This window comes from Salvelinus fontinalis, chromosome 20 (genome assembly GCF_029448725.1).
Source record: "Salvelinus fontinalis isolate EN_2023a chromosome 20, ASM2944872v1, whole genome shotgun sequence".
In the NCBI taxonomy this organism is placed as follows: domain Eukaryota; kingdom Metazoa; phylum Chordata; class Actinopteri; order Salmoniformes; family Salmonidae; genus Salvelinus; species Salvelinus fontinalis.
In genome coordinates, this window is record NC_074684.1 from 40883323 (window position 1) to 40908977 (window position 25655).

The 25655-nt window shown below is 43.1% G+C and overlaps 1 protein-coding gene across 1 annotated transcript in view; it reads left to right on the forward strand.

The window, feature by feature from the left end:
- The first annotated feature begins 331 nt into the window (after positions 1 to 331).
- The window catches only part of LOC129817829 (runt-related transcription factor 2-like), a 130471-nt gene continuing 105147 nt past the window's right edge, over positions 332 to 25655 (forward strand). Inside the window, exons 1-3 of the mRNA XM_055873405.1 lie at positions 332 to 1281; positions 5794 to 5950; positions 22717 to 22821. Coding sequence (XP_055729380.1) covers positions 1003 to 1281; positions 5794 to 5950; positions 22717 to 22821 — 541 coding nt within the window. The 5' untranslated portion in view covers positions 332 to 1002. The remainder of the gene's footprint in view (positions 1282 to 5793; positions 5951 to 22716; positions 22822 to 25655) is intronic.

Below are 25655 nucleotides of genomic sequence, written 5' to 3' on the forward strand. Positions count from 1 at the left end.
TTAATAACTAGGCAAGTCATTTAAACACACATTCGTATTTACACTGACGGCCTACCCCGGCCAAACCGGACGACGCTGGGCCAGTTGTGCGCAGCCGTATAGTGTCTGTAGTGATACCTCTAGCACTGAGATGCAGTGCCTTAGACCTCTACGCCACTCGGGAGCCCTAATAGCGTGTAATCATATACCAACATTTTTTTAAACATATTTTCAAAATGTTCTGAAAATAACAACATCGACAGTGCAATTCAACTATAGCCAATATGCAGTGGTAATGTATTAGGCCTATAGCTTACTTCACAAACAGCATTTCTAATAGGTTAATGTTGCATAAGTTTGTGTTTTTATGTCATGTTAAAAAAAACATGTGACCTGTAGATCTTGGCTTTTGGACTCGGAATAGGTCGGTGACCACTGGTGTAGATAATTGTTCAAAGCAGTTTTTCATACCTTTATTCTCGTGCCATTGAATGGGTTCTGCAGTGAAGCAACTGAAGTCTTGGCCTGACTTTTACAGAAAGAAATACTTTTAATGTAGAAAACATGTGGGCAGATTATTGTTGTTTGTTTAGTTTTGTAATGATAGATTGCTTGAATTTTAATCAGGCTTATATAATTTCACACGAAGAATTCGGTCTGGGGTTTTGACACGGACACTGACATGAACATTTCCTACGACGTTGTCATCAGAAATCCCCCGTTCAGTCAGACGTGGTTTTCCAGCTGCAGACGGTTTTATGTTGAGGTTCGGAGGCGCCCTCCTATCCAACCAAGTCTGTAGTGGAGAGAAGTTTAGCAACTCAGCGCGCTGAGAGAAGCGAGTCCCATTTTCCGTTGGCAGGAGAGCTGAAGCTCACTAGCCGTGCCGAACAGAGCAGAGCAAACAGACAGACCGACAGGGTCGCTCCGGTGGAGGGGACAGGAGAGCAGAGGAGAACTGGCCTGGTGCTCTTGACTTTTTCCGGTGCCCGCTGGCTGTCTGCTAACCCATAGTCTGTTGTGATGCGCATTCCCGTAGATCCCAGCGCCACGCGGAGGTTTAGCCCGCCGTCCAGTAGCCTCCAGCCGGTCCCGGGCAAGATGAACGAGCTCAACTCCCCGTCCGGGACCGGCCAGCAGGACAGCACGGTGCCAAGGCTGCGCCTGCAGGAGAACCGCAGCATGGCAGAGATCATAGCGGACCACCCGGCGGAACTGGTCCGGACTGACAGCCCCAACTTCCTCTGCTCGGTGTTACCGTCTCACTGGCGCTGCAACAAGACGCTCCCCGTCGCCTTTAAAGTAAATAACACTCTCTTATACTACCGTATACTTTTGTATTGAATATAAATGTAACACGTTCTTTAGACAACTGTATTCGTTCTATTGAATATTGAGAGAAAAGATCTGACTGAAGTCCTCTTGGCGTCTGGGTAAAATACATGTTTTTATAAAATATTATTGCACTGACCTTAAACGCGCTTTACAAATGATGAGCTTGAATTTCCGTTTCTGCAAGAATCTTTGTGTTTAGCAGGTCTGCACAATTTTTTGCCGTTGCAGTATTTCAGCAAATTAGAGTAAAGCGACATGAAGACGTACCGCGCGTCTTTCAGGATATAATTAATAAAGCATTATTGTTTAAAGTTTATAATTGGGAGCAGCGAGGCGCAGAACGGAGACATGTTGGTGTTTCATTAACATGTTGGAAACCTTAGTTCATATGACACATCTCCGAATGGGAGACAGACTGACAGACAGGCTGGTGGAGCGGACATTGGAAACTTGCTGTTGTCTCTCACCGCCATTAGATATTATTTCCCCCATGGTACTCATTGAAATAATTATATTGCTCTCTATTCAAATTAACTTAGAAAATGGGGGACATTTTACAAATGTTCTATTCAATTTTTGACACTTAATTGTAATTTAATTCGACAACATAACTAAGTGAAATGCATGCAGCTTCCATAATATTACCAGTAGCCTCCAGTAAATAAACCATAAAATAAGCGTGTTTGATAGAAGAGAAGTTATATATGTTTTCCCTCGCAATTCTAAAACGTCTTCGATTGGTTGGAAAGTTATATAAATGAATAACGGATGTTGATTTCGTAGGCCCACTGCATCACAGACACGACAGGGAGCACCCGTTTTATTACCTTCCATTAAAACTATTTATAGTTGATTTTTGATGTGTAAAAAAAAATATTTTAGTTTTGCTTTTATGTTTATATTTTTTCCTTTTGATATATTGTTGTTTGCAACGCCGTCAAAGCCCGATATCAGCTACAGCTGAACACTCCAATAACGGCCTTTCAATATAATACTAATATCATTTAAACTGATAGAAGATTCATCTAACCTATATATATTAACTATGTATATTAACTATGTATATTAAATATGTATTTTAAATATGTATATTCAATATGTATTTTAAATATGTGTTTTAAATATGTATCTTAAATATGTATATTACGTGTTATTACAGAGATCAACGGCCCTGTCATACAACCCAATCATGGGGTGTTTATAATAAACATTTGTAGTGTTGGAACTATACCTTCTAACTTGACCGCTTGTCGTGTTATTACACGGCGTTGTTGGCTGTAGTTCCACCGCTGTAATGCAACGTGTTTAACCTGTAGTCATGGTGCTAAAGCAGATAATACATCTGTCCTCTCTATCCGGGGACTAAACACTAGAGAGGAATGACTCTCTCCCTCTACAGAATGGATTCACTTACATGTCTGTGTTTTTAAGAGATTTTCATTTTTTTCACAGTAAAGTAAGATATTTTTGGGGGGATTTATATTTCTAGAACTGAATCTCAGGAATATTTTGTTCGTGAGAAGAATCTCAGCCGCACCAACTTTTTACCAAGTACCAAGTGGAAATATATACATAACACATGACCTTATGGAAATATATAACACATTGAAATATATAACACATGACCTTATGGAAATATATAACACATTGAAATATATAACACATGACCTTATGGAAATATATAACACATGACCTTATGGAAATATATAGCACATGGAAATACATAACACATGATCTTATGGAAATATATAGCACATGGAAATATATAACACATCATCTCATGGAAATATATAACACATGATCTCATGGAAATATATAACACATCATCTCATGGAAATATATAACACTTGGAAATATATAACACATCATCTCATGGAAATATATAACACATGGAAATATATAACACATCATCTCATGGAAATATATAACACATGATCTCATGGAAATATATAACACATCATCTCATGGAAATATATAACACTTGGAAATATATAACACATCATCTCATGGAAATATATAACACATGGAAATATATAACACATCATCTCATGGAAATATATAACACTTGGAAATATATAACACATCATCTCATGGAAATATATAACACATGGAAATATATAACACATAATCTCATGGAAATATATAACACATGATCTCATGGAAATATATAACACATCATCTCATGGAAATATATAACACTTGGAAATATATAACACATCATCTCATGGAAATATATAACACATGGAAATATATAACACATCATCTCATGGAAATATATAACACATGATCTCATGGAAATATATAACACATCATCTCATGGAAATATATAACACATGGTCTTATGGAAATATATAGCACATGGTCTTATGGAAATATATAACACATGGAAATATATAACACATGGAAATATATAACACATGCTCTCATGGAAATATATAACACATGGTCTTATGGAAATATATAACACATGGTCTTATGGAAATATATAACACATGGAAATATATAACACATGGAAATATATAACACATGCTCTCATGGAAATATATAACACATGGTCTTATGGAAATATATAACACATCATCTCATGGAAATATATAACACATGGAAATATATAACACATATCTACACATACTCTTCGTGGGGTTTATTATGGATCCCCATTAGTTCCTGCCAAGGCAGCAGCTACTCTTCCTGGGGTTTATTATGGATCCCCATTAGTTCCTGTCAAGGCAGCAGCTACTCTTCCTGGGGTTTATTATGGATCCCCATTAGTTCCTGCCAAGGCAGCAGCTACTCTTCCTGGGGTTTATTATGGATCCCCATTAGTTCCTGCCAAGGCAGCAGCTACTCTTCCTGGGGGGTTTATTATGGATCCCCATTAGTTCCTGTCAAGGCAGCAGCTACTCTTCCTGGGGGGCCTATTATGGATCCCCATTAGTTCCTGCCAAGGCAGCAGCTACTCTTCCTGGGGTATATTATGGTTGGCCATGAAACAGGAATGTCTTGCAACCCAATGGTTGCATGTCCAAAGCTCATTATTGACAACTTTACCATTTTATCAACTTAGCAACTGCTTACTACTTTTTATCTACTTTTAAACTACTTAGCATATTAGCTAACCCTTCCAGTTCCTCTAACCCTAACATTAACCCTTTAAGCTAAGTACTAATCTTAACCCTAACCCCTAGAGCTACAGTTAGCCAGTTAGCTAATGTTAGCGTTAGCCACCTAGCTAGCGTTATCCACCTAGCTAGCTAGCGTTAGCCACAACAAATTGTAATTTGTAACATATCATACGAATGAATGATGAATGATGGACATCCACACATACCAGCAGGTAGCCTAGTGGTTAGAGGGGGGAGGCAGGTAGCCTAGTGGTTAGAGGGGGGAGGCAGGTCGCCTAGTGGTTAGAGTGGGGAGGCAGGTAGACTAGTGGTTAGAGGGGGGCGGCAGGTAGCCTAGTGGTTAGAGGGGGGCGGCAGGTAGCCTAGTGGTTAGAGGGGGGAGGCAGGTAGCCTAGTGGTTAGAGGGGACGGCAGGTAGCCTAGTGGTTAGAGGGAGAGGCAGGTAGCCTAGTGGTTAGAGGGGGAGGCAGGTAGCCTAGTGGTTAGAGGGGGGAGGCAGGTAGCCTAGTGGTTAGAGGGGGAGGCAGGTAGCCTAGTGGTTAGAGGGGGGCGGCAGGTAGCCTAGTGGTTAGAGGGGGGAGGCAGGTAGCCTAGTGGTTAGAGGGGGAGGCAGGTAGCCTAGTGGTTAGAGGGGGAGGCAGGTAGCCTAGTGGTTAGAGGGGGAGGCAGGTAGCCTAGTGGTTAGAGGGGGAGGCAGGTAGCCTAGTGGTTAGAGGGGGAGGCAGGTAGCCTAGTGGTTAGAGGGGGAGGCAGGTAGCCTAGTGGTTAGAGGGGACGGCAGGTAGCCTAATGGTTAGAGTGTTGGACTAGTAACTGAAAGGTTGCATGATTGAATCACAGAGATGACAAGGTAACAATCTGTCGTTCTGCGCCTGAACAAAGCAGTTAACCCACCGTTCCCCGGTAGGCCGTTATTGATAATAAGAATGTGTTCTTAACTGACTTGCCTAGTTAAATAAAGGTAAATAGCATATGAAATGTAACACATCCAACTGAATGGAGTGTCTTGGATTTACATACAGAATGATAGGAAATGCATTGAGAAGAAATGAATTCTAGTTTGAATTCCATTTTATCTGGGTCCTGAAACAGTTCTGTATGTATGGTTCATTCCATTTAATAGTGTCAGGAATGATCAAATGACTGACCTGGTTTGAATAGGGTTGAACAATACAGGGAAACCTGCAAGGAATTTCACAAAATTAGGTCTGAAGTTGATTTGAGTCTGTTCTTCTCCTCCTCTCTCCTTCTTCACTCTCTTCATCAATCCTTTCTTCCTCCTCCTCCTCCTCCTCCTCCTCCTCCTCCTCCTCCTCCTCCTCCTCCTCCTCCTCCTCCTCCTCCTCCTTCCCAGGTTGTGGCATTGGGAGAGGTGACTGATGGGACGGTCGTCACGGTGATGGCAGGGAACGATGAGAACTACTCGGCGGAACTGCGGAACGCATCAGGGGTGATGAAGAACCAGGTGGCTCGCTTCAACGACCTGCGCTTCGTAGGCCGCAGCGGACGGGGTCAGTGTCTATATCTCTATATCTCGCTTCAATGACCTACGCTTCGTAGGCCGCAGCGGACGTGGTCAGTGTCTATATCTCTATATCTCGCTTCAATGACCTGCGCTTCGTAGGCCGCAGCGGACGTGGTCAGTGTCTATATCTCTATATCTCGCTTCAACGACCTGCGCTTCGTAGGCCGCAGCGAACGGGGTCAGTGTCTATATCTCTATATCTCGCTTCAATGATCTACGCTTCGTAGGCCGCAGCGGACGGGGTCAGTGTCTATATCTCTATATCTCGCTTCAATGACCTGCGCTTCGTAGGCCGCAGCGAACGGGGTCAGTGTCTATATCTCTATATCTCGCTTCAATGACCTGCGCTTCGTAGGCCGCAGCGGACGTGGTCAGTGTCTATATCTCTATATCTCGCTTTAATTAACCTGCGCTTCGTAGGCCGCAGAGGACGGGGTCAGTGTCTATATCTCTATATCTCGCTTCAATGACCTGCGCTTCGTAGGCCGCAGCGGACGGGGTCAGTGTCTATATCTCTATATCTCGCTTCAATGATCTACGCTTCGTAGGCCGCAGCGGACGTGGTCAGTGTCTATATTACCTAGATCTATATCTCTATATCTCGCTTCAATGATCTACGCTTCGTAGGCCGCAGCGGACGTGGTCAGTGTCTATATTACCTAGATCCGTATCTATATCTCGCTTCAATGACCTGCGCTTCGTAGGCCGCAGCGGACGTGGTCAGTGTCTATATCTCTATATCTCGCTTCAATGACCTGCGCTTCGTAGGCCGCAGCGGACGGGGTCAGTGTCTATATTACCTAGATCCGTATCTATATCTCGCTTCAATGATCTACGCTTCGTAGGCCGCAGCGGACGTGGTCAGTGTCTATATTACCTAGATCAGTATCTATATCTCGCTTCAATGACCTGCGCTTCGTAGGCCGCAGCGGACGTGGTCAGTGTCTATATTACCTAGATCAGTATCTATATCTCTATATCTATGTTATTTTGGCCTGACCTTTGTAGAATGCAGACCGTTTCAAACTGAATTTGAAATTGGGTTTTAATTTGTGTTGGATCGTGGTGCCATTATTTCTGATCTGTGTTGGATCGTGGTGACAGTATTTCTGATCTGTGTCGGATCGTGGTGACAGTATTTCCATGGCTCTGCTAGTATGTCCATGCCTCTGGTCCCCTCTGGGCGCAGGTATAGGGCACCCCTCAGCAGGAAAAACACAACTAGACAATCATTTTTGCCAGGTGTGATATCTCTCCTAAATAGCTCGGCCTCATGTTCCTATCGACTCCGTAAGGCCAGCAGGCTAGTCTTTTTTAAAATGTTTTATTTCTTTATTTCTTTATTTCTTTCTTTCTTTCTTTCTTTATTTTATTGGTATGTAACTTTTCTGAAAGTTGTATTGTCAATTTGTATTGTATTTAAACTCCACTTTAAAGGTGTACATGACACTGCAACAACATTTCTCGATGGGTACAATAAAGTCAGTCAGTAGCCTTAAGCTCAGGGTGCTGGACCTGGTGAATCACAGTGCACTTGGGGGTCATAACTAATGCAAGACCATTCACCCATCACTGCGAACCATACAACATGGTGAAGTGGCCCTCCAGAACACACTGGTACATATTTATGTACAAGGCAGTGCTTGGACTCCTTCGTACATAACGTATCTTTCCTACTCACTAACAACATCACAATCCTACAGCCTCCGCTCAGTCAGTGCTCTTATTCACAGTTCCAAGGGCTGAAATGGGGAACCAATCCTTCTCTTACAATGCTCCTTGGTCTTGGAACAAACTACAAAAGACTTTCAAACCTGAGGAGAGGGTGTCTCTGTCTGAGTTTAAAACTTTGATAGAAGACAATATAATTGAACATTGTGATTGTTTTGATAATGTTTTGTATTGAAGTATTGTGTTCTTGTGTTATGTGTACACACTGACTGCTTCCTGCTGACGTCTTGACACGTCCCCTCCCCAAAAAAAGGTTTCTAACGTCAACGTTTCTAACCGTACTGACCTCTTGACAGGTCTTTTTCTAGTTAAATACCTGAACTTAGTATCTATATTTCTGTATCTAATACCTCTATATTATAAAAGAGGTCAGTGTCTATATATCTATACCTCTATATTATAAAAGAGGTCAGTGTCTATATATCTATACCTCTATATTATTAAAGAGGTCAGTTTCTATATCTCTATATCTATACCTCTAAATTATTAAATAGGTTGTTGTCTATATCTCCATATTTATACCTCTATATGAGTAAAGAGATCAGTTTCTATATTTCTATATCTATACCTCTAAATTATTAAATAGGTTGTTGTCTATATCTCCATATTTATACCTCTATATTAGTAAAGAGGTCAGTGTCTATATATCTATACCTCTATATTAGTAAATAGGGCAGTGTCTTTGTCTCTATATCTATGCCTCTGTTGTATTAAAGATGTCAGTTTCTATATATATCTATACCTCTATATTAGTAAAGAGGTCAGTGTCTATATCGCTATGTCTATACCTCTATATTAGTAAGGGGGTCAGTGTCTATGTCTCTATATCTATACCTCTACATTATTAAATAGGTTATTGTCTATATCTCTATATCTATACCTCTACATTATTAAATTGGTTATTGTCTATATCTCTATATATCTACCTCTATATTAGTAAGGGGGTCAGTGTCTATATCTCTATATATCTACCTCTATATTATTAAATAGGTCAGTGTCTATGTCTCTATATCTATACCTCTACATTATTAAATTGGTTATTGTCTATATCTCTATATATCTACCTCTATATTATTAAAGAGGTTATTGTCTATATCTCTATATCTATACCTCTATATTATTAAAGGGGTTATTGTCTACATCTCTATATCTATACCTCTATATTATTAAAGAGGCTATTGTCTATGTCTCTATATCTAAACCTCTATATTATTAAAGGGGTTATTGTCTACATCTCTATATATATACCTCTACATTAGTAAAGAGGTCAGTGTCTATATCTCTATATCTATACCTCTATATTACTAAAGAGGTTATTGTCTACATCTCTATATATCTACCTCTATATTATTAAAGAGGCTATTGTCTATATCTCTATATCTATACCTCTATATTATTAAAGAGGTTATTGTCTACATCTCTATATCTATACCTCTATATTATTAAAGAGGCTATTGTCTATATCTCTATATCTATACCTCTATATTATTAAAGAGGTCAGTGTCTATATATCTATATCTATACCTCTATATTAGTAAAGAGGTTATTGTCTATATCCAGGGGTGAAAGTACATTTCTTCCCGGAATAGCAAAGGCACATGTTTGCAAGCATGTGAACCCAAAAATTTACATTCTGGACGTTCTGGCGCCCCAGGCGAGACAAAAAATGGCCACACCCCTCCTTTCCCTGCTAAACTAGAACAGTGTATGTGCAACAGGGATCCGCTATAGGTTTGGCCTTGGGCCAATTCTTTCCTCAGCTAGTAGTCGGCAGAAAAGAACACAACAGCAGCCCATTCATATGCCTACGCTACAACTGAAACAGCATGTTTCACACACCTGGTTAGTAGGTTATATAATCCCTTTAATAGGGAGGTTAATGTCTATACCATATCCTCCCATTTTCAACCTGACTATAAAAATAATATATAAAATCACCACTGTCTCTGTTTAAATTAGTTTGTGATATTTATTTGTGCGTTGTTGATTGTGGAAAAACAAATTACAATCAAGAGAAAATGTTACTCTGAAAAAAAATCTGCAAAGAAAAAGTGTATAATCAAAGTAGCCGTTTCAGGTTAGACAGAGAAATAGGCCTTCTACCCTTCTACAATGTCAAACCACGATGTCTTGTCTGCAACCAAATGGTGGATGTTTGCAAATAAATACTACACATCCTTATTTAATCTAAGCGTGGCACTTTCTAAAGTGACCTTTGCGCCCAGAGGAGAGACTCGACCGACGTAATTAACAGGGACAGAATAGCGAAGGCACATTTTTGTCTCCTCGAAGGCCTCAGCTCAGATTCAACAGGTCACGGAGAGGAATCAACATATCCTCATATGCATCAGTCACTTCTTATAGGGGCATTTTAAAGATTTTAAAGATTGTTATTTATCTGGATTTATCTGGATGTTTATCTGGATTTGAGCCCTGGTGTTATTCAAATCCACCAAGCCCTTCCTGGACACGGAGGTATTTAAGGAGTGAATGGTGACGGTATTGGAGGATTGGACTATACTGATAAATCTATGGATAGAATGATTGCTTCTGTCAAGAATCTTATTTTTTTGTTTTATATAAGAAGGAAATAGGATCCAACAATGCCCTCTTGTTGTAGTGAAGGCAAATTAAAAAAGAAGACAATTGTTGAAATGAATTACTTTCAGCACCATTTGCTGTCCACGTCTGTGTGCTTACGCCACAGCCGCTCCCAAGATGATGCCCGCTTTGCCTTTTTAGTTGATTTTCTCCCGCACTCTCTCTCCTCATTAATACGTTAATGATTTAAAAGTCTGTCTCATGACATTGTAATACATTTGGTCTACAGTTTATGGGCTACAGACAAACGTAATAGAGTACTTATTTTTCTACCGTAGGCTACATAACGTCTGTTAAATTAATTTTATGCTGCGTTTGTGGAGCGCCGCAGCGCTGCGTCTCTCCAGCAGCACCCTGGTGAGGCTCGCTGGGCATGGACAAGCTGTGTCTCTCCAGCAGCACCCTGGAGAGGCTCGCTGGGCGTTTGACAAGCTGCGTCTCTCCAGCAGCACCCTGGTGAGGCTCGCTGGGCGTGGACAAGCTGCGTCTCTCCAGCAGCACCCTGGTGAGGCTCGCTGGGCGTGGACAAGCTGCGTCTCTCCAGCAGCACCCTGGTGAGGCTCGCTGGGCGTGGACAAGCTGCGTCTCTCCAGCAGCACCCTGGTGAGGCTCGCTGGGCGTGGACAAGCTGCGTCTCTCCAGCAGCACCCTGGTGAGGCTCGCTGGGCGTGGACAAGCTGTGTCTCTCCAGCAGCACCCTGGTGGGGCTCGCTGGGCGTTTGACAAGCTGCGTCTCTCCAGCAGCACCCTGGAGAGGCTCGCTGGGCTTAGACATTCTACATATTTTACATCCCTGCCGTGAAGTCACTGGGTGAGAGAAGTTATCATTGTTTTTGGGCAGAATAATGTGAGGTGTTATTGTTTCTTGAAGGTACATCTTGGTCAGTCTAGCTCAGAAGATTTCTCCCTGGTCAAACTTCAGCTCTATGTGGCTGCCTAATCCTGCCTAATGGGCGACCGGCCTTGGGGCATAGTCATATCATTAGATTTACAATCGCCTATTAATTCAAAAGCATCTCTGTGGGCCTAGTCATTTGTCATTGAACTTATAAAATGTGTTACCTTTTAATGTGGCATAAACACAACTAGTCTGTTAGTAATGTTAGTAACTAGTAATGTTTTCATCTGATTGTCAAAGAAACATTTCAAAGGGATCCTTCACTGGGCTACCAGGCCATGTTCATCCACTTGCAACAGCCTCCAAACAGTGGTGAAATGGAAAGAGCCGAAACAGCACCAAGCGTCATGACATTGTTGATTGTTTTCAGGGCAGAAGTAATGCCTCCACAGCTGTTCTCACTCATCTCTATTTCAGACACTCATCTCTGGTTTCAGACACTCATCTCTGGTTTCAGACACTCATCTCTGGTTTCAGACACTCATCTCTGGTTTCAGACACTCATCTCTGTTTCAGACACTCATCTCTGTTTCAGACATTCATCTCTGTTTCAGACATTCATCTCTGGTTCAGACACTCATCTCTGTTTCAGACATTCATCTCTGTTTCAGACACTCATCCCTGTTTCAGACATTCATCTCTGTTTCAGACACTCATCTCTGTTTCAGACACTCATCTCTGTTTCAGACACTCATCTCTGGTTTCAGACACTCATCCCTGTTTCAGACATTCATCTCTGTTTCAGACACTCATCCCGGTTTCAGACACTCATCTCTATTTCAGACACTCATCTCTATTTCAGACACCCATCTCTGCCTTGTCTAAATGTCAGTGTTCTTGTCAAACCACATCCCATTTTGGAGCGTATGCTATACCACCCGTTTTCAAGTCCATTGACTTATTTTTCATGCTTCTGACATGCGGTAATGATTCATAGTGGTGTAATGATTCACAGTGGTATAATGATTCATAGTGGTGTAATGATTCATAGTGGTATAATGATTCATAGTGGTGTAATGATTCATAGTGGTGTAATGATTCATAGTGGTGTAATGATTCATAGTGTTATAATGATTCACAGTGGTGTAACAATTCATATTGGTGTAATGATTCATAGTGGTATAATGATTCACAGTGGTATAATGATTCACAGTGGTGTAATGATTCATATTGGTGTAATGATTCATAGTGATATAATGATTCACAGTGGTGTAATGATTCATATTGGTTTAATGATTCATAGTGGTATAATGATTCACATTGGTGTAATGATTCATATTGGTGTAATGATTCACAGTGGTATAATGAGTCACAGTGGTGTAATGATTCATAGTGGTATAATGATTCACAGTGGTGTAATGATTCATATTGGTTTAATGATTCATAGTGGTATAATGAGTCACTTTGGTGTAATGATTCATATTGGTGTAATGATTCATAGTGGTATAATGAGTCACATTGGTGTAATGATTCACTGTGGTGTAATGATTCACAGTGGTGTAATGATTCATAGTGGTGTAATATCCTACAGTTTCCTGGACATTTTATTTTACTTATTGTGATAGGTTCATGTTTGACAGGTATCGGGTACACTAATGAGGATCCATAATAAACCCCAGGAAGAGTAGCTGCTAATGGGGACCCATAATAAACCCCAGGAAGAGTAGCTGCTAATGGGGACCCATAATAAACCCCAGGAAGAGTAGCTGCTAATGGGGACCCATTATAAACCCCAGGAAGAGTAGCTGCTAATGGGGACCCATTATAAACCCCAGGAAGAGTAGTTGCTAATGGGGATCCATTATAAACCCCAGGAAGAGTAGTTGCTTATGGGCACCCATAATAAACCCCAGGAAGAGTAGCTGCTAATGGGGACCCATAATAAACCCCAGGAAGAGTAGCTGCTAATGGGGATCCATTATAAACCCCAGGAAGAGTAGCTGCTAATGGGGACCCATTATAAACCCCAGGAAGAGTAGTTGCTAGTGGGGATCCATAATAAATACAACGTAGAGGTAAGCCAGTAGGGTGGAAAAAGGGCTGTGCTAAAATCCTACTAGTGGTAAGCAGATTTAGGGCTCCTGAGTGGCGCAGCGGTCTAAGGCACTGCATCTCAGTGCAAGAAGCAACACTACAGACCTGGTTTGATTCTAAGCTTGATTCCAGGTTGTATCACAACTGGCCGTGATTGGGATTCCCATAGGCCGGCGCACAATTGGCCCAGCGTCGTTAGGGCTTGGCCGGAGTAGGCCGGCATTGTAAATAATAATTTGTTCATAACTTACTTGCCTAGTTAGATAAACAAAAAAAATGCCAAAACTATGTTTTTTTGGCCGTTGGTAGCTATAGCTAGCCACATGCTAACCTGAGTGCTCCTACTGGCAGCTGTAAATCCTAGGTTTCTTGCTAGTTAGCTAGTAGCTAGGTTTCTTGCTAGTTAGCTAGTAGCTAGGCTTCTTGCTAGTTAGCCAGTAGCTAGGTTTCTTGCTAGTTAGCTAGTAGCTAGGTTTCTTGCTAGTTAGCTAGTAGCTAGGTTTCTTGCTAGTTAGCTAGTAGCTAGGTTTCTTGCTAGTTAGCTAGTAGCTAGGTTTCTTGCTAGTTAGCCAGTAGCTAGGTTTCTTTCTAGTTAGCTAATAGGTTAGGTTTCTTGCTAGTTAGCCAGTAGCTAGGTTTCTTGCTAGTTAGCTAGTAGTTAGGTTTCTTGCTAGTTAGCTAGTAGCTAGGTTTCTTGCTAGTTAGCCAGTAGCTAGGTTTCTTGCTAGTTAGCCAGTAGCTAGGTTTCTTGCTAGTTAGCTAGTAGTTAGGTTTCTTGCTAGTTAGCTAGTAGCTAGGTTTCTTGCTAGTTAGCTAGTAGTTAGGTTTCTTGCTAGTTAGCTAGTAGCTAGGTTTCTTGATAGTTAGCTAGTAGTTAGGTTTCTTGCTAATTAGCTAGCTGTTTCCATCCTCCACACCATGCTAGAACCATATGAGTGGGCCAGTCCTTTTCTCATGGCACGGTGTTCTTAGATACAGTAGCTGGCTACCTTAGTTTTTTTATTATCATCTACTAGCAACGTAACATGACAAAACTCTTTTAGGCACTTTAATACTTACTGAGCCGATTCACATCCATCACAGGAAGCCGCCCGCTGTGGACTTCGAGCCTACATTGACTGTGGGCAAAATAAACGTTTTTTAGCATCAGCTTCATGGTGAATCCACTCTTCCACTGTTGGTAGCCCTCATAATCGTTTTTTTACCAAGTACGACCTGTAAATAATAATTTGTCTTATTTCACATATGTACTAGTGTGATACACGTGTGCTTTGGAAATGTGTTTCTTTCCATGTCCCAAATCCCCCTGAGACCCTCGTAGAGTTGGGGTCTCGGCCAGGGTCAACCCTTATCAACGGTGACCCTTGAGCAATTAGGAGGAAGTGCTTTGCTCAAGGGCACAATAGATTTTTCACCTTTTCAGATGAAATGCCATGGGGGTCCCCCCTGACACATCTGTCCCAGGTAGTAGGACTTTCTTCCCATGTTCCCATCTAGTTTTGACCAAACATGCCGGTACACAGTGCACTGCTGCCACCTCTAGGCCGTTCCTCTCCTGACGCAATGTATTGTGGGTACATGAGTTTATGATAATGTCAGTCAAATTACAGAAATATCATTGATATTTACAAAAAAAAGTATAATATTGGTGGGGCGTATTAACCTTCCCTTTAAGGGCTTTCTGTATAGTTGTCTAATGTTGGTGGGGCGTATTAACCTTCCCTTTAAGGGCTTTCTGTATAGTTGTCTAATGTTGGTGGGGCGTATTAACCTTCCCTTTAAGGGCTTTCTGTATAGTTGTCAAATGTTGGTGGGGCGTATTAACCTTCCCTTTAAGGGCTTTCTGTATAGTTGTCTAATGTTGGTGGGGCGTATTAACCTTCCCGTTAAAACCTCTACGGACCACCCATCCCGGATCCGGGATCATTCTCTTTAGAAACGCTGACTAGCATAGCCTAGCCTAGCGCCACAGGGATATAATATAATATAATTTCATGAAATCACAAGTCCAATACAGCAAATGAAAGATAAACATCTTATGAATCCAGCCAACATGTCCGATTTAAAAAAAAAATTACAGCGAAAACATAACATATATTTATGTTAGCTCACCACAATATCCAAAAACACACCGCCATTTTTTCAGAAAAGATAGCTTTCACAAAACCCACAAATAGAGATAAAATTAATCACTAACCTTTGAACAACTTCATCAGGTGACAGTCATATGACATCATGTTATACAATACATTTATGTTTGGTTCGATTATGTGCATATTTATAGCCACAAATCGTGGTTTAACATTGGCGCCATGTTCAGAAAGGGCTCCAAAATAGCGAAAGTAATTACAGATAGCAACGTGAAATACAGAAGTACTCATCATCAACTTTGATGAAAGATACATGTTTAACATATAATTAAAGATACACTGGTTCTTAATGCAACCGCTGTGTTAGATTTAAAAAATAACTTTAGTAAAAAGCACAGCATGCAATAATCTGAGACAGCGCTCAGCCATTCTCCGCCATGTTGGAGTCAACAGATATACGAAATTACATCATAAATATTCCCTTACCTTTGATGATCTTTCATCAGAATGCAGTGCCAGGAATCCTAGTTCCACAATAAATCGTTTTTTTGTTTTATAATGTCCATTACTTCTGTCGAATTAGCAACTTTGGCTAGCATGTGTAGTTCACGTGTCCAAACACTTGCGCAATTGGACGAAAGAAAACTTCAAAAAGTGGTAATACAAGTTGAATAAACTGGTCAAACTCAGTTGAGAATCAATCTTCAGGATGTTTTTCTCATATATATCCAATAACGTCCCAAATGGAGCATTTCTTCATGTCTATCTAATGCAGTGCAGACAAAAACAGTACATGCCCTCTGTGCGTGGCCAAGAACTGGCAATCTGCCTGACCTGTCACTCCAAAGGCTCTCATCCGGTCCCACATGAAGCTATATGCTTCATTCCACGTTCTACTGCCTGTTGACATCCAGTGGAAGGCGTATGAAGTGCATACAGATCCATAAATATAAGGCAATTGAATAGGCGATGCCTTTCACAGAGACCCATTTCAGAATTTTCACTTCCTGTTTGGAAGTTTGCCTGCCATATGAGTTCTGTTTTACTCACAGATATAATTCAAACAGTTTTAGAAACTTCAGAGTGTTTTCTATCCAATAGTAATAATAATATGCAAATCATATGATATAGGACAGAGTACGAGGCCGTTTAATTTGGGCACAAATTCATCCAAAAGTGAAAATGTCGCCCCCTATCCCTAAGAAGTTTTAAGGGCTAGTTAGTTTCCCAAATATAGAGAGGATATGTATGGCTCCACCATTCTCTAAACTCTCATCAAGGACAATACACACCACCACAACAAAAACAATAACAACAACAACAACAGAAACAACAAGTTGACGCCAATCATATGGCATATCAATCATCACTGATAACCATAATTGATCAGGTTGAGCCTCGGTTCAGTTGCCAAGAGGGGAATCTCATCTGGTGTAACCTCCACCCACCCACCCACCCACCCACCCACCCACCCACCCACCCACCCACCCACCCCCCACACACACACACACACACACACACACACACACACACACACACACACACACACACACACACACACACACACACACACACACACACACACACACACACACACGTTAAGGCTGAGGATACTAGTGCTGAACGATTAGTGCTTCGGTCGGATTTTGTTTCAGTTCATCATGAAAAACAATCACAGTTTGTTTGGTTTTGATCATTGTTTTCGACGTTAAATGCACTGTGCATTATGTGGGCTGAACGCTGTAACAACACAGAATAAAACAATGAATAAAAGTCCCCTGAGGGCAGTGACTGTCCATTACTGCTGACCACTAACCATCAGGTATGCACTTTACTTTAATAAAGTATTAGTTTTATTTGATGTCTTCATTATTTCATTCCAAGTCATCATCTCTTCTCTATAGAGCTGCTGTCTGACAAAATCACTATTTTAGTAGTTCGTCAAAGCCCGAGTGGCGCAGCGGTCTAAGGCACTGCATCTCAGTCTACAGTCGCTGGTTTGAATCCAGGCTGTATCACATCCGGCCGTGATTGGCAGTCCCATAGGGCGGTGCACAATTGGCCCAGCGTCGTCCGGGTTTGGTCTGATTTATCTCTAGACAAACAATGTGCAATATGCACTTTGAGCTCGTATAAAATAAAAATAAAATGGAATTCACATCATTGAACCGACGTTGGTCAACTCGTTCAAAAAATGGGAAAATACCTGATTTTACTATTAGTCAGTAGGAGAATGTAATGAGGTGTGATCACACACACTCTGTCTCTGTCTCTGTCTCTGTCTCTCAATTCAATTCAATTGACTTTATTGACATGGTAGGTTCGTTATTACTTACATTGTCAAAGTATACATATCGAAAAATAAAAATCAAATATATATGTATATATATACAATATATATATATATTTATATATAAATCTCTCTCTCTCTCTCTCTCTCTCTCTCTCTCCTCCATCTCTCCTCTCTCTCTCTCTCTCTCTCTCTCTCTCTCTCTCTCTCTCTCTCTCTCTCTCTCTCTCTCTCTCTCTCTCTCTCTCCTCTCTCTCTCTCTCCTCTCTCTCTCTCTCTCTCTCTCTCTCTCTCTCTCTCTCTCTCTCTCTCTCTCTCTCTCTCTCTCTCTCTCTCTCTCTCTCTGTGTGATTCTCTGTGTTACTCTCTCTGTATCTCTCTGTAGGTATCTCTGTCGGTCTCTCTGTATCTCTCTGTTTCTCGCTCTGTATCTCTCTCTGTAGGTATCTCTGTATGTCTCTCTGTAGGTATCTCTGTATGTCTCTCTGTCGGTCTCTCTGTCGGTCTCTCTGTCGGTCTCTCTGTAGGTCTCTCTGTAGGTCTCTCTGTAGGTCTCTCTGTAGGTCTCTCTGTAGGTCTCTCTGTAGGTCTCTCTATATTTGATGCAGGTGGCTGTAGTCGACAGTGGTTGTTGTTGTGGGCCTGGTTGTCCTTCTCCAGTTTGCTCATGGCTGAATATAACTTCCAAAATCTCCTGCCGTTGCTGTTTCACGAGAGATACCAGACTTGTCTCTTCTGTCAGTTGCTGACTGCCTCAATTCTCATGGAGGAGAGGCGTTGTTTTATACCTTTTCTGAAACCAGTCACTTGCGCCGGGCGCATTTCCTCCGTCGGCAGGGCGCCCCGACCGGCTCTGGGTTGGCTTGGAAGGGCTGGGGGGCAAAGATGGCTACCGGTTTCGGCCGTGAGCTTTACAGCACCCCTGCTCCGTACTTGCCGCTTCCCGGGGCCGAGTCCTTAGTACCCGCTGTGTCATGTACCCCTGCTGGGGGGCACAGGGCCCCATGCCCTCGCTGCGACTGTCAACCGGGTCGGACAGTCTTCTGTGCGCACCCAACCACGTTGCGCCGCCAGGGCTCGGGATCGGCTCACGTGAACTGGCACCAGGGGTCAGCGGCGAGGTCGGCACCCGACCCGACCCGTCTTGAAACACAGATCAAGGAGTCTAACGTGCACGCAGAGGGTCCGAGCGGATCCCGGGCCTGCAGGGCCGGGCGCACCACCGGCTCGTCTCGCCCGCTCTGTCGGGGTGGTGGAGCGTGAGTGAGTGCGATAGGACCCGAAAGATGGTGAACTATGCCTGGGCAGGGCGAAGGAAACTCTGGTGGAGGTCCGTAGCGGTCCTGACGTGCAAATCGGTCGTCCGACCTGGGTATGTGGGGCGAAAGACTAATCGAACCATCTAGTAGCTGGTTCCTTCCGAAGTTTCCGTCAGGATAGCTGGCGCTCGAAGTCTCGCAGTTTTATCTGGTAAAGCGAATGATTAGGGGTCTTGGGGTCGAAATGATCTCAAACTATTCTGTATGTTTCCTTGAATTTGTTCTGGGCCTGGGTACTGTGAAAATACCCCTGTTGGCATGTCTGGGTGGGATAAGTGCTGTGTGTAAGTTGACTATGCAAACAATTTGGAAAAGTGACGCTGTCAGTCTTTTCTCAACTCTTAGCCAAGAGAGACTGGCATGCATAGCATTGATATTATCCATCTGATTAAAATGAAGAGCAAGACATGCTGATCTGTTCGGGACCAGCTGCAGCTTAACTAGGTCTTTCTTTGCAGCACTTGACCATATGACTGGACAATAATCAAGATTAGATAAAACTAGAGCCTGCAGGACTTGCTTTGTGGAGTTTCAAAAAAGCAGAGCATCTATGTATTACAGACATCTTTACAACCATTGAATATATATGTTTTGACCATGACAGTTTACAATCTAAGGTAACGCCAAGTCATTTAGTCTCCTCAACTTGTTTAACAGCCACACCATTCATTACCAGATTCAGCTGAGGTCTAGAACTTAAGGAATGATTTGTACCAAATACAATGCTCTTAGTTTTAGAGATGTTCAGGACCAGTTAATTACTGGCCACCCATTCCAAAACAGACTGCAACTCTCTGTTAAGGGTTTCAGTGACTTCATTAGCTGTGGTTTCTGATGTGTATCTGGTTGAATCATCAGCATACATGGACACACATGCTTTGTTTAATGCCAGTGGCAGGTCATTGGTAAAAACAGAGTAGAGTGCCTAGAGAGCTGCCCTGCGGTACACCACACTTTACATGTTTGACATTAGAGAAGCTTCTATTAAAGAAAACCCTTTGAGTTCTATTAGATACATAGCTCTGAATCCACAATATGGCAGAGGTTTAAAATACATAACACATACTGTAAGTGTTTTCAACAACATAGGTTATGGTCAATAAATGTCCTGAAGCAGTGACACCGGCAGAGAGACAGAGAGAGACAGAGAGACAGAGAGACACCGACAGAGAGAGACAGAGAGAGACAGAGAGACAGAGAGACACCGACAGAGAGAGACAGAGAGACACCGACAGAGAGAGACAGAGAGACAGAGAGAGACAGAGAGACTCCGACAGAGAGAGACAGAGAGACACCCAGAGAGAGACAGAGAGAGACAGAGAGACAGAGAGACACCGACAGAGAGAGACAGAGAGAGACACCCAGAGAGAGACAGAGAGACTGTCTGAGAGACTGTCTGAGAGACTGTCTGTCTCTCGGCGACATACGCCTAGTGTCACAAATAGGAAGAACAATACTTCATGGCCGTGTTCTGTTATAATCTCCACCCGGCACACCCACTCCTCAGAGCCTGGCTCCTCTCTAGGTTTCTTCCTAGGTTCCTGCCCTTCTAGGGAGTTTTTTTTTCTGTCACTCTGTCTCTCTATCTGTGTCTCTCTGTCTCTCTGTCGGTGTCTCTCTGTCTCTCTCTGTCTCTCTGTTGGTGTCTCTCTGTCTCTCTCTGTCTCTCTGTTGGTGTCTCTCTGTCTCTCTCTGTCTCTCTGTCGGTGTCTCTCTCTGTCTCTCTCTGTCTCTCTGTTGGTGTCTCTCTGTCTCTCTATCTGTGTCTCTCTGTCTCTCTGTTGGTGTCTCTCTGTCTCTCTCTGTCTCTCTGTCTGTGTCTCTGTCTGTGTCTCTCTGTCTCTGTCTGTCTGTCTGACACGTGGACCGCACTACCAGCTGTTCACCACAGCAACACCCCTCCCACTTCCTTTTTCCTGTGGGTAGCCATGGTTACATGACGCGTCCACATACCTCTGCCGTTAATGTTTGTGCTGAGTTGGCAGCTCTGAATCATAACACTCCACACACACACACACACACACACACACACACACACACACACACACACACACACACACACACACACACACACACACACACACACACACACACACACACACTAGGCTTAGCAGCAACTGCTTGGATTATCTGTAGAGGAAATGACTATTAAAATACCTTACCCCGTCTCGGCCCACGCAACTGTACACGGACAGACAAGAGGTCAGACCTACAGACCTTCACTGTTCAAACAGACCAGGTCAGGAGACTATATGGACAGACCTTCACTGTTCAAACAGACCAGGTCAGGAGACTATATGGACAGACCTTCACTGTTCAAACAGACCAGGTCAGGAGACTATATGGACAGACCTTCACTGTTCAAACAGACCAGGTCAGGAGACTATATGGACAGACCTTCACTGTTCAAACAGACCAGGTCAGGAGACTATATGGACAGACCTTCACTGTTCAAACAGACCAGGTCAGGAGACTATATGGACAGACTTTCACTGTTCAAACAGACCAGGTCAGGAGACAATATGGACAGACCTTCACTGTTCAAACAGACCAGGTCAGGAGACTATATGGACAGACCTTCACTGGTCAGGAGGCTATATGGACAGACCTTCACTGTTCAAACAGACCAGGTCAGGAGGCTATATGGACAGACCTTCACTGTTCAAACAGACCAGGTCAGGAGACTAGATGGACAGACCTTCACTGTTCAAACAGACCAGGTCAGGAGACTATATGGACAGACCTTCACTGTTCAAACAGACCAGGTCAGGAGACAATATGGACAGACCTTCACTGTTCAAACAGACCAGGTCAGGAGACTATATGGACAGACCTTCACTGGTCAGGAGGCTATATGGACAGACCTTCACTGTTCAAACAGACCAGGTCAGGAGGCTATATGGACAGACCTTCACTGTTCAAACAGACCAGGTCAGGAGACTAGATGGACAGACCTTCACTGTTCAAACAGACCAGGTCAGGAGACTATATGGACAGACCTTCACTGTTCAAACAGACCAGGTCAGGAGACTATATGGACAGACCTTCACTGTTCAAACAGACCAGGTCAGGAGACTATATGGACAGACCTTCACTGGTCAGGAGACTATATGGACAGACCTTCACTGTTCAAACAGACCAGGTCAGGAGACTATATGGACAGACCTACAGACCTTCACTGTTCAAACAGACCAGGTCAGGAAGCTATATGGACAGACCTACAGACCTTCACTGTTCAAACAGACCAGGTCAGGAGACTATATGGACAGACCTTCACTGTTCAAACAGACCAGGTCAGGAGACTATATGGACAGACCTACAGACCTTCACTGTTCAAACAGACCAGGTCAGGAAGCTATATGGACAGACCTACAGACCTTCACTGTTCAAACAGACCAGGTCAGGAGACTATATGGACAGACCTTCACTGTTCAAACAGACCAGGTCAGGAGACTATATGGACAGACCTACAGACCTTCACTGTTCAAACAGACCAGGTCAGGAAGCTATATGGACAGACCTACAGACCTTCACTGTTCAAACAGACCAGGCCAGGAGACTATATGGACAGACCTTCACTGTTTCAAACAGGGATGACAGGATAGGACATTGAGGGGTCATGTTTTTACTGTTGAATCCAAAGAGTAGAGGAAGGAAGGAAAGGAAGGAAAGGAAGAAAGTGAGGAAGGCAGGAAGGAAGGAAAGAAAGAAGGAAAGATAGATAAGGAAGAAGGTATTGAACGCAGGCCCTTAGGTAATGACTGTCCTCTGACTCTGATGTTTCCCCAGGAAAGAGCTTCACGCTGACCATCACCGTGTTCACCAACCCTCCTCAGGTGGCAACGTACCATCGAGCCATTAAAGTCACCGTGGACGGACCCCGCGAGCCTCGGAGTGAGTACACGCACGCACGCGCACACACACACACACACACACACACATACACACACCTCATCAAGTGTTGTTGGACTGAATTTCGAAATAATTCTAAAACGGTGTGTGCGTGCATGCGTGAGTGTGTGTGTGTGTGTGTGTGCATGTGTGCGCGTGTGTGCGTGTGTGTGTTTGTGCGTGTGTGTGCGTGTGTGCGCGTGTGTGTGTGTGTGTGTGTGTGTGTGTGTGTGTGTGTGTGTGTGTGTGTGTGTGTGTGTGTGTGTGTGTGTGTAGAGGTATACAGGGTAGCAGAGTGGTAGACTTAGCTCGGTTTAATGGTGCTTATAAAAACAACTGAAGAGGGGGAAAAAAACTTGACTATTTCCATCTAGTGCCAACTGGTCTGGCAGGCAGCTGTTCCCTCCTCCCTTGTTTTCCTCCCTCGCTCTCTATTCATAAAAACATTATTCTCAACTCTGGCGTCTCAATGAACACTATCACATCACTAAAAAACTTTCCCCTCTTCCCCTCCCTCCCTCGCTCCATCGCCCAGTCTTAGTAAGTTGTAATTAAGAGGCCCTTCACACACTGGGCTACGGAGAGATGGAGGAGGGAGGGAGGGAAGGGGACGTATAGGGAGGGAGGGAGGTAGAGGAGGGAGGTAAGGGGACGTATAGGGAGGAAGGGAGGGAGGTAGAGAGGTAAGGGGACGTATAGGGAGCGAGGGAGGTAAGGGGGCGTATAGGGAGGGAGGGAGGGAGGTAAGGGGACGTATAGGGTTGGAGGGAGGTAGAGGAGGGAGGGAGGGAGGTAAGGGGACGTATAGGGAGGGGGGAGGTAGAGGAGGGAGGGAGGTAAGGGGACGTATAGGGAGGGAGGAAGGTAGAGGAGGGAGGGAGGGAGGTAAGGGGACGTATAGGGAGGGAGGGAGGGAGGTAAGGGGACGTATAGGGAGGGAGGGAGGTAAGGGGACGTATAGGGAGGGAGGGAGGGAGGTAGAGAGGTAAGGGGTTGTATAGGAAAGGGAGGGAGGGAGGTAAGGGGACGTATAGGGAGGGAGGGAGGTAGAGGAGGGAGGGAGGTAAGGGGACGTATAGGGAGGAAGGGAGGGAGGTAGAGAGGTAAGGGGTTGTATAGGAAAGGGAGGGAGGGAGGTAAGGGGACGTATAGGGAGGGAGGGAGGGAGGTAAGGGGACGTATAGGGAGGGAGGGAGGTAGAGGAGGGAGGGAGGTTGAGGAGGGAGGGAGGTAAGGGAACGTATAGGGTGGGGGGGAGGTAGAGGAGGGAGGGAGGGAGGGCAGTGGGCAACACTTTATTTGGATAGACTATAGACTATCAGTAAAATGTCAACTAACTATCTACTAACCCAACCTCTATTCTAGCCTTTATTCTAAACCTTAACCCTAATCCTAGCACCAACCCTAATCCTAGCCCTAACCTTAACCCTTTATTCTATACCTAACCCTAACCTTAACCCTTTATTCTAAACCTAACCCTAAACCTAACCCTAAACCTAACCCTAATCCTAGCCCTAACCTTCTTTATTCTAAACCTAACCCTAAACCTTAACCCTAATCCTAGCCCTAACCCTAATCCTATCCCTAACCTTAACCCTTTATTCTAAACCTAACCCTAGCCCTAACCCTAATCCTATCCCTAACCTTAACCCTTTATTCTAAACCTAACCCTAACCCTAGCCCTAACCCTAATCCTAGCCCTAACCCTAAATCCTAATCCTAGCCCTAACCCTAATCCTAATCCTAGCCCTAACCTTAACCCTTTATTCTAAACCTAACCCTAACCCTAGCCCTAACCCTAATCCTAGCCCTAACCCTAATCCTAGCCCTAGCCCTAACCCTAATCCTAGCCCTAACCCTAATCCTAGCCCTAACCCAAATCCTAATCCTAGCCCTAACCCTAGCCCTAACCTTAACCTTAACCTTAACCTTAACCTCAGCAAGCAGTTGCTTATCAACAGATAGTGTGTTGATAGTATGACAATCTAGAGCATCTACAGATGGAAGATCACCCCCCCCAAAAAATATTTTGAGATTCAGTCAGAATGACTCGTTTTATCAACATTTACATTTACATTTAAGTCATTTAGCAGACGCTCTTATCCAGAGCGACTTACAAATTGGTGCATTCACCATCAAGTCAAATACATTTTATACATTTGTTGAGTTGACACATGTTTTTGAGTTGAGTTGACTTCACGGAGAATGGTGCTGTAGTGAAAGTGGTCTGTCTGTTGGCGGGTTGACATTACCGAGTGCACTGCCCGTTTTAAAACAGTCAAAACATCTTAGACATGAGCCAGAGCCAGTTGGGAGCGTAAAGTTCCCCGCTGAAATCTCTATGCTGTTGTTGTTTGGGTTAGGGTTGATAAATCAATGTAAATACTGTACATTACACTTTACCTGATCGTAAGTTAGATTCATTGGGAAATATAAAGTCATTTCAAAATGAGTTCTCTACCTAAAACCTACATTTATCCAACTATAAATAGTAACTTTATTCCACTATAAATAGTAGATTTATTCCACTATAAATAGTAGATTTATTCCACTATAAATAGTAGATTTATTCCACCATAAATAGTAGATTTATTCCACTATAAATAGTAGATTTATTCCACTATAAATAGTAGATTTATTACACTATAAATAGTAGATTTATTACACTATAAATAGTAGATTTATTCCACCATAAATAGTAGATTTATTCCACTATAAATAGTAGATTTATTCCACTATAAATAGTAGATTTATTCCACTATAAATAGTGGATTGATTCCACTATAAGTAGTAGATTTATTCCACTATAAACAGTAGATTTATTCCACTATAAATTG